The following is a 10,554-nucleotide window of genomic DNA, read 5'->3' on the forward strand; positions in this document are numbered from 1 at the left end:
TTTTTTATTGTATATATATATATATATTTTATATATATATATATATATATATATATATATATATATATGAAAGATTGTTTTTCAGTAAACGGTCAGTGAGAGGTGCTTTACCTTCACAAAATGTTGATTATCAACCTCAGGAAGTCAAACTAAATATTATATGAACTATAAAAAATAAAGATAAAATAAACAAAATTGTGAAATACCGTAAAAAAAAAAAAAAGAATGAATGAATGAAGAGTTGCAAATTTAGCCGTGGATATTTATATATTTTTACTGGAATCCCAGACAAAAGTTCAAGGTAACAATATCTTGTATGAACAATGTCCTTTATCAGAAACATCCTCTATATGAACAATGCATTTTATTTTGAAAAATGATATCTACGGATATTGTGCAAAGAAACATGGTTATTTATGGAATAAAACAATCCAGTAGATAATGGCAAGTCATGTTCTTGACATTTCACCCGAATGCTGAATGTTGGCCAAAAGAGACATCAAAGTCCTCAACATGAGACAGAATCCACTCAGTAACAACAGTTACACTTTCAGAAAAAAAGGTACAAAAGCTGTCACTGGGACAGACCCTTTCAAAAGATACACCTTTGTACCTTCTTTACCACTAAGGGGTGTATTTTAGTACCATAATGATATTGTACTTAAAAGTGTACGTACCTCCCTATTAGTACCTTTTGCAAAAGGTACCGCCCCAGTGACAGCTTTTGTACCTTTTTTTCTGAGAGTGTATGGACAACTCTTGCCGACACTCTTTAAAGGTGAGATCAGTAAACAATAATAAATCTGTCATCAGAATCACCATGAAAAGACTGCTAAGGGAGCAGCTGAAATGTGAACAAAGTTTGTCGGTCATGGTTGTTGAAGAAAGTGTGAACAGTGCTAAACACTGGAATATTTTTCTCTCGGTTTTACTGACAGTATTCCGATTGGTTATTCCAAAAGTGTAGCATATAAAATGTTTGCAAGCACACACCATGTTTGGTGTCATTTGTAGTCCGTCTACTCCTACTCCAAGAATATGATAGGGTGACCATAAGTGCCATTTTCCCAGGACGCGTCCTGGCCAGGATTTCTATATTGCCTAAAATATCTAGGTTTTGGCTTTGTTTGAGTGTGCAGACCGATCGGTGTATGACATCAAAGTACGGTTCCTTATGCTTTCAAAATGCTCTCGAGGTATTTTGATGTCATACACCGATCGGTCTGCACACGCAAACAAAGCCAAAACCTAGATATTTTAGGCAATATAGAAATCCTGGCCAGGATGCGTCCTGGGAAAATGGCACGTATGGTCACCCTAGAATATGAGGCAAGCTTACACAGCGTCTTGTAGCTTATCCAGAGCCACCAGCCCTGACACCTTCATGTAAAGAAACTGTCGTCGACAGACACAGTTGAATAAACCTGTTAAATGATACACACAGACCATGTTAACATTGCTCTCTACAGTTCTGTTCTTATAGAGGAATGTCTAGTGTAAACCAACTGAAGGCCCTGTGCACACTTCGCTCTCAGAAGACTCAGTCTGTGTTAATGCACCCCTGACATGAGGAAAAGCAGAGCCGAATGGAAAAACGCCAAGGGTTCATGTTTGTGTTGATACAGACAAGATATAGGATAGTTTTAGCGTACACAAACTGTGGCAGCAAATGCTTTTGATTTGACTCAGGTCTCTCAGATAATGACTAAAGCAGTAACAGGGAAAACACAACACATATGTCACGTTTACTTATGGAAATAATGCTTGGTAGGTGAATCTCAGTTTAATAATATTCCACCCCCAAATCATATATAGCGATTTTAACAATACAGATTGTGTCAAAGCAACTGAACAGCATTAATTAGGAAAATAGTGTGTCAATAATGCAAAATGACAATAGTAAACACTCATTTTTCAGTTAAAGACAGTTCATCATTAAATTCAGTGATGTCAACATCCAGCTCAGTTTAAATAGTATCTTTGCAATCATTTGCAATCAAGTCAACGATATCGCTGGAAATGAAGTGTCCCCAACTAAGCAAGCCAGAGGCAACAGCGGCAAGGAACCAAAACTCCATCGGTGACAGAATGGAGAAAAAACCTTGGGAGAAACCAGGCTCAGTCGGGGGGCCAGTTCTCCTCTGACCAGACGAACCAGCAGTTCAATTCCAGGCTGCAGCAAAGTCACATTGTGCAGAGGACTCATCTGGTTCCTGTGGTCTTGTCCCGGTGGCCGTCTGAGACAAGGTCCACTGTAATGTGGGGAAAAAAACTATAATAAGTAAAGGAAATCATCCTGTCAAGACCCTTTTTTTAAATTCAAATACTAAATTCAGTACAACAAATACTTCTAGTCTACTTCCAGTAGTATTTATCCACATAAGACTGTGAAATTGTTATGAAAATAATAATAACCAAAAAATGAACGGTCTGAATAACAGTAATTGAGAATGCTAGTACTATTACTACTACTATTATTATTATTATTATTAAGTAATTCAAACAATAATAATTTCACCTTTTTTAATGCAATATGATCCAGACACTATCACATTTATTTATTTATAAATAAATAAATGAAGAGACATTTATTTTAATGTCTCATCCTACTCAGTCAGTCACGTTTTATAAAATCAAACAAATCCTATTGAATCTGCTTCCATCTAGGGGTCGTGTGTAATAACTACAATTAGTTTGTTTTGTTTTTGTTTTTCGTCATTTTACGCCAGTATACATTTCTTTACGGTAAGTGTCCAGTAGTAGCAGGCATGGCGACTGCAGCAGCAGCATATGAAAGTGATCAATGTAGAGAAGATGGAGATACACCGAGGCAGAGTTCATCTAACGAACCAAACACAGAACCGAAATCGGTGTGTCTCATAGTTTTAGGCATGGCAGGGTCAGGAAAAACAACTTTTGTGCAGGTAAGACTGACTGACTGTAACACAGCAGTAAAATGATATCACAATTTTCTAATTCAATAACATTCACTTTATTATAATAAGATTAATTCTGTATAGAGTAATTAATTATAGAGTAATTAACAGAATAAGTAATTCTGATAAAAAAATCTAATTATGACTGATCATAAAGAAATCCCAAACACATTAACTGTAATTATATTATTGTTTATAATTACAATAATAATAATTGTTTACATAATAATTAATATAATATATATAATTTCTTGTTCCACCAGAGGCTCACAGTTTACCTGCACTCCAAGAAAAGTCCTCCATATGTTATCAATCTAGATCCTGCAGTTCATGAGGTCCCTTTCCCAGCCAACATTGGTACGTTATGTCCCTGTTACTATTTTTCCAGTAAAAGAGCTGTGTTACACGCTGCATGAAAGGTAAATTAAAAAAATCCATAATAGGGGCATTTTAAAAACAAATTTAAAAATCCAAATTAATTTAATCCATAATTTTAGTGATTTTACAAGTTGCTCTTGCCAGTTTACGCATGTTTTTTGTGTTTGTGAGAATAAAATAAAAATATAAAATTCAAAATCTAAGATAAAAGTGATTTTAAAACCCAACTGAGTTGCAGTGGCGGAGCTTTTATGCAGGGGGTGGCCAAGGCTAATTCAGGGGGTCCATAGACCATGACAGAAAATCAGTGTATAACTCCAACCTGGCATAAAAAAAGCATGAATAAATCCTACAATTGCTGATTACTTTACATTCCCCCACATTAGCTATACATTCCTACCGTAACTTCAAATGTTAGTATTTTGGAACTTATTTCTCCTATTTCTGTCATCTGATTAACCAGCGGTTGGAGCCAAAGATCTAACATTAACATATGCAGTGAATTTTGTAAATGTTGCTCAGGAATCCTAAAACTTCAGCTTACTTCAAACAGGGCTGCCAACTTATGAGTTCAGCCTGGAGTGAGAATTATTCCGGAATAATTAACACGCTTGCGATTAAATGTTATTTTTTTTCTCAATTTTTCCAAACTAAACTATACAGGGAGCCCTATTGTTAAGGTTAAAAGTAACAATTGATTTGTATACAAGTTCATATTAGGCCATTTTTATAATAATGTTATATCTATATATTTTTATTAATTATAATACAAGAGTTATTATATGAGGAAAATGTCATAAATGTATTTTTTGCAAAATTCTCCTCTCTAGTGTACATTTTTCTTGCTAGTTTATGGACACTGAATGGATTTTCTGAGGTTATGGGAGAATGTTTTCAAGCTGCTGTCTTTCCGCGGTTGAACACTCATTCACATGAGACACTATACATTCAGTAGTGTATCTTTCAACACACCCTCAGATGTTCATTCATGTTTATTTCATGCTAATTGAAGCGCTCATGAACTGTCACGCCACTAAAGAGCTCCAAAATTCATAATAAAAGAGACTTTGTTTCCTATTATCAAAAATAACCTGTTCTGTCTTGTCTCTCAGCGTGTTGTCTGTGTCCTCTTTGCTCTGCAGTGTGTTTCACTCGGTAGGTAGAAAATGAAATCTACATTATATATAATAAAGCATTATTATTATTAGCATTATATTATATTTAATAAAGCATATTACATTTTGAGGTGGCACCCAGGGTGGCCAATCAGACCCTGGACACCCCTCTGGCTCTGCCACTGCTGAGTTAGCCAATAATTATGGACAGATTTGGAAAATAATGTTTATGAGTCTTGAAGTTTTGAGAACATTTTTGAAGTCCAGAGTAGTTTGACTGCACTGCCTTTATGCCAGCACAATCTGCTTTTGATAGAACAGATTGGGCACTGGAACCAGCACCGTGTGAGTTTCGCTCAGGGTTATTTTACTGATTAAAAAACTGGACAAAAAGACATCTTTGGTTTTTAATATTGTGGATACATGTTCATGATTGGTGAGCATCTTGTTGATTACATTAATGTCAAAGATCAAGTCTTATTGTGTTTTCCTTACAGATATCAGAGACACTGTCAATTACAAGGAAGTCATGAAACATTATCCTTTCAGTGTGAAATTATGTGTCTTGTGCTGCGAATCATAATTATCATGCATATTGCCACCAGGCGTGAAATGTAATTTGGATAGTTTGACTAAACATGAACCTTCACTTTACAACAGAATTAAGCTTCTTCAAAGCCCACTGGCATGGAAAACTTGAAATATCAGGGAATTGTAAGATTATGATTTCCAGGCCTGGACAAGTTACATATATTAAAATCTTAAAAATGCATGGAAATTTCCATAGTGAGTTTCTATTATTATTATTTTTATAATGTTTTAAGTAATGCAGTTATGCTCAGCTTTCATATTATTTTAGATAGACATTACTTTTAGTGAGTTAATTCTCTATGAAATCATTTTTTAAAAGCCTTATCCAGTGAATCACAAATGACTGAAAACTGGTTTAACTGAATTTCATCTGAGCAGATTGTCTTTGACTCTCATACAGATATGGTTTAGGTCCAAATGGAGGAATCGTCACATCTCTCAATCTGTTTTCAACACGATTTGATCAGGTATTGCACTTGAAAAATCCAATAGATGTCACTGTTTTACACTTTTACGTTCACATACTTCTGTTTTAACTTGCGCTTTCTGTCTCTCCTCTGTTAGGTCATGAAGTTTATTGAGAAAAAGCAAAGTAACCACCAGTAAGTTTGGGTTCAGTAGATTTGGTGATATCCATATATTTTGCTCATTGCTACATTGCTATAGTCTCATGCATGAAATATTCTTGTTTGCAGATATGTTTTGATTGACACTCCTGGGCAAATAGAGGTGTTCACATGGTCTGCATCTGGAACCATCATAACTGAAGCACTGGTATGTGACTGTTACTCTTAGCCGTGATTATTTATACTCCGGATTTGCATTGCTTCATTTGGAGTATAAAACATTATTAAGTTTCCTTTCTAGGCCTCTTCTTTTCCCTGTGTGGTTATTTATGTGATGGACACATCTCGAAGTGTAAATCCAGTCACCTTTATGTCCAACATGCTCTACGCCTGCAGGTCAGTGTCTGAGACTTTTTTATTTTTTAGTTTTTTATTTCTTGTTTAAGCAATATTTTGGAAATAAAAACTGCACAAAACATTTTTTTATGTTGTTTTCAAGTTGAAGTTTTCAACTTCTTAGTGTTACATTCACACTGATGAATTCACACTGACATTCACACTGACAAATATCTTGTTTTTTTTTCTACAGCACTGGAACCATCATAACTGAAGCACTGGTATGTGACTGTTACTCTTAGCCGTGATTATTTATACTCCGGATTTGCATTGCTTCATTTGGAGTTTAAAACATTATAAAGTTTCCTTTCTAGGCCTCTTCTTTTCCCTGTGTGGTTATTTATGTGATGGACACATCTCGAAGTGTAAATCCAGTCACCTTTATGTCCAACATGCTCTACGCCTGCAGGTCAGTGTCTGAGACTTTTTTATTTTTTAGTTTTTTATTTCTTGTTTAAGCAATATTTTGGAAATAAAAACTGCACAAAACATTTTTTTTATGTTGTTTTCAAGTTGAAGTTTTCAACTTCTTAGTGTTACATTCACACTGATGAATTCACACTGACAAATATCTTGTTTTTTTTTCTACAGCATTCTCTACAAGACCAAGCTACCTTTCATAGTCGTCATGAACAAGGTAAAAATAATACTGTCAAAACTGTCATGCTCATTTTTAATGGTTAACTGATGTATACATTTGATGATACATACTGTACAAGCAAGTTAGATGTATGCAGTATTTCTTAAATAAATTAAGTTATTTTATTCATATTAATTTTAAAACAATATAAATAAAAAACAATTATAAATAAATATTACAAAAGATATTTAATAGGCAAATTATGTTTATTGGTATTTATTATTCACATATGAAATGTATTTATTATACTATTTATATTATTATTGAATTTATACGAATACAGTTTCTGTTCAAAAGATGAAACGGCAGATATTATCCTTTAATAAGGCCTTTTGTGTATAATGCAATCTCATCTCCTATGAGCATGTTTTTAGTTATAAATGGAACAAATCAGTGTAAGCCATTTATTTCATCATGTTAAACTGTTCTACACAACATGTATTTTTCTGTATCTTTATCAGACCGACATCATTGATCACAGTTTTGCGGTGGAGTGGATGGGTCATACATGAAAAAAAATATACCGTCATGTACTGTGAAACCGGTATAATTTTGAAAAATACCGTGATATAAATGTTTGGTCATACCGCCCAGCACTAACGTAATCTATTACATTACACATTTTAGGTACTGTAATCAGACTACTTTTTGATTACTTTTAGATTACTTTTGACTAAACTCATTTATCACATTGATTTAAATAGGATGATCTTGTACCATAATGATGTAAAAATACAAAGAGTAAGAAAATATATTCCATTAATTGTAATTATCAACATGAAGTGCATTAAACATTATATTACATCAAGGTTTCCCAAACTGGGGTTCGTAAAGGAACTGCAGGGGATTCTTGAATTTAATGAAAAGTTAACAATTAATTAAATCATAAAAATGTAAAATTACAATAAATCATTTTAAAATAACAATCAAAATAAAACACAGATTATATTTTTTATTTGTTTACCTGCATGGCATGTGACCATTAACCAACGTCAGAGAAACGTGAACATGCAAATATGATACTTAATTATTAAAATATTTATTTTAAAATCTCAGGGCTGCTTCAAGTAAATATATGGTGAAAGAGGTTCAAATGACAAAAAGTTTGGGAATGTCTGCATTACGAGTAAATAAGAAATAATGTGAATTAATGCATTTTAATGTGTTTGAAAGACAAAAGCCTTCCAAAGACATAGTAATTAAATAACCAACTGAGTAATAGTTCAAATAAAAATAAATGTGTTTGTGTGCATTAGTAGCTGATGCAATGTTGAAAACACTTCTTAAAACTAAAATGATTTTTATAAATCCAGTTGTCAAGTGCTGTGTCTTCCACAAAACTGGACTTTCTGAATGTATATTAGCGATAGGATATTTTAGAAAGGAACATTTCAAAGATGAAAAACGGAATTAGGGAGAATCAATAAATTATGAATAATTTATTGCTATTGTGTGAATAATATGTAATCAATAAAAAAGTTACTGTAGTCTGATTACGAGTATTTTAAAATGTAATTTACTCTAATTGCAAGTACTTAATTTTTGGAATCTGATTACATAATCCAGATTACATGTAATCAGTTACTTCCCAGCTCTGACTGCATTATGTTCTAAATGGTTGCTAGATAGTTGCTTAATGGCCCAAGCTGAAGAGCCCAGCTTTAAGTCTTCATGATATTCTAGATATGTAAATCTAATTGCTTAGAAAACATATAATACTTAGAGTTACATGTTTGTTCAGCAGGTTTGTTCACAGCTAGCACCAGCAATAAGTGTCTGAAATGTATTGTTGGGCTCAGTTGTTATCAGTCTTGTGTGACAGGTTGTTTTTTCTCTCAGTCAAGTGCCTTTGCAGTAGCGTTACAGACTCTCTTTGTGTCCTGTAGGTTGTCGGTGTGTCTGCAGTCACGGGTTCTGGGCTTGATGAACTGTTTGTACAGGTTGCAGATGCTGCTAAAGAGTATGAAACGTACGTACACTGTGTAATAAAGAAATTCAAACTCAGACTATAGCACCTCAATAGCTTTAGGCTGTCTACCAGTGTTTTTATTGTTGACTACTACTAAAAATCTATTTAAATAGTTTTCATTAATTGAAATGAAGCTCAAATAAAATATAAATATTACATTAAATTTGAAATGTTGTCTTGGCAACTAACTAAAATATGTTTAATTCATTTGAGGCACTACAGTTACTAAACAGAAATATGTATTTTTTTAATTAAAAAACGCATAACAAAATGACTAAATTGAAAAATATAAAAATAAAAGCTAATTCAAAATGTTAGTAAACACTATAATAGTATATAAATAATACTAAAATACCACTGCTGTCTACACTGAAAACAGAATATTAGAATATTGAATTAATTTTACAACTGTATATGGTTTTTTTAAACTAGCTGGATTTGATGTAATGTCAAAAGACACATTTTAATAGCACTTCTAGCTTAGTTTATTATAATGCTAATAGGAGCAGTTTCGTTTTAATTTGAATGATAGTGATGTATGTGTTGTTAAGGGCAATATGCATATATGTTTAAAGATAAATTAATGCTTTTCTGCAAACAGTTGATGAGTATTACTGTCTTGCAGAGAGTATCGTCCTGAATATGAACGTCTGCACAGAGAGTTGGTGAGTAATCATTGATGTGGGCTGATGTACTAGTCATAAATCAACTGGCCATTCCACAAATATCCATTATCATTTATTAAACTATATATTTTTTGTTGGCGCTTTTATTATTTTTCATTTGAAAGGCAAATAAAAATGTCATGTTTCATGAGAAAAGGTCAAGCCTGACTGTTATTAATGCGTGTATCTCATACTCAGGCTGAAGCTCAGAGTCAGAAACAACAGGAGCAGTTGGAACGCCTTCGGAAGGACATGGGAGCAGTTCCCATGGAAACTGCAGTTCCTACTGGTACATTCATTCAGAACGGTCACGTCTCTGTTCATTCAAAAACAAAAAAAAGATATTTCAAAGTCATTAATCAACTTTGAATTCTTCATGTATAACGTAAAATCTGATCTTTAAATGAAAACAAAAACGACTTTCAAACATCTTATAAATTTGTTTCGAAACGCGAGTGAGGTAAGATGTATGGTAACACTACTGCTCAATAGTTTAGGGTTGGTAAGAGTTTTTTGTTTCTTCTGCTTACCAAGGCTGCATTCATTTGATCAAAAATACAGTAAAAAAAAAACTAATATTGTGAAATATGATTACAGTTTAAAATAACTTTTCTTTTTGAATATATTTTAAAATGTAATTTATTCCTCAGATGCAAAGTTGAATTTCAGCATCATTACGCCAGTCTTCAGTGTCACATGATCCTTCAGAAATCATTCTAATATGCTGCTCAAGAAACATTGCATATTATTATCAATGTTGAAAAAGGTTGTGCTGCTTAATATTTTTGTAATACATTTTATTCAGGATTCTTTGATGAATAGAAAGTTCAAAAGAACAGCATTTATTTGAAATTGTGTAACGTTATGCTATAAATGTATTTAATGTCACTTTTGATCAAATAAACTTACTGGCCCCAAAACTTTTGAACAATAGTGTATATTAGGGCTGTCAAAATGGCTGAAAAACTAAATTCGAATTTTGTGCTTAAATATTATCCAAATTCGAATTATATTTTAATTTAAAATGCATAATTTCAGTTAGGGTATAGAAAAGCTTTTGGCTTTTCCCCTGAGGCCACAAGAGGGTGCATCGAGCATAAGATAACATAATAAAATAATGTTTATAAACCAATTAGAATTAATTAAGTTGCTTAAACAACTATAAACAAAACAGCATCATGTATTCATAGTTTAATACAAAAGGCTAAAAGCCAATCACACAGAGTACATTTTTCATTTAAAAACACAAATTGCAGTGGGATGGGGGGGGGGGGGGGCCCCCTGTCGTCTCTGGATAT

General features: G+C 33.1%; 1 protein-coding gene and 1 long non-coding RNA gene across 2 annotated transcripts in view; both read left to right on the forward strand.

Moving 5' to 3' along the window:
• Positions 1–2,708: 2,708 nt before the first annotated feature.
• The window catches only part of gpn1 (GPN-loop GTPase 1), a 9,311-nt gene continuing 1,465 nt past the window's right edge, over positions 2,709–10,554 (forward strand). The window contains exons 1-13 of the mRNA XM_016278180.1: positions 2,709–2,924; positions 3,200–3,293; positions 4,927–4,966; positions 5,421–5,487; positions 5,585–5,622; positions 5,716–5,794; positions 5,888–5,982; positions 6,176–6,203; positions 6,297–6,391; positions 6,574–6,619; positions 8,509–8,591; positions 9,217–9,256; positions 9,455–9,545. Coding sequence (XP_016133666.1) covers positions 2,769–2,924; positions 3,200–3,293; positions 4,927–4,966; positions 5,421–5,487; positions 5,585–5,622; positions 5,716–5,794; positions 5,888–5,982; positions 6,176–6,203; positions 6,297–6,391; positions 6,574–6,619; positions 8,509–8,591; positions 9,217–9,256; positions 9,455–9,545 — 952 coding nt within the window. The 5' untranslated portion in view covers positions 2,709–2,768. The remainder of the gene's footprint in view (positions 2,925–3,199; positions 3,294–4,926; positions 4,967–5,420; positions 5,488–5,584; positions 5,623–5,715; positions 5,795–5,887; positions 5,983–6,175; positions 6,204–6,296; positions 6,392–6,573; positions 6,620–8,508; positions 8,592–9,216; positions 9,257–9,454; positions 9,546–10,554) is intronic.
• LOC107589690 (uncharacterized) lies at positions 6,178–7,122 on the forward strand. Its single transcript, XR_001609698.1, has 4 exons — positions 6,178–6,203; positions 6,297–6,391; positions 6,574–6,619; positions 7,084–7,122. It is a non-coding gene; the product is annotated as an uncharacterized lncRNA (long non-coding RNA).

This window comes from Sinocyclocheilus grahami, unplaced genomic scaffold, assembly GCF_001515645.1.
Source record: "Sinocyclocheilus grahami isolate Dianchi unplaced genomic scaffold, SAMN03320097.WGS_v1.1 scaffold118.1, whole genome shotgun sequence".
Taxonomy (NCBI): domain Eukaryota; kingdom Metazoa; phylum Chordata; class Actinopteri; order Cypriniformes; family Cyprinidae; genus Sinocyclocheilus; species Sinocyclocheilus grahami.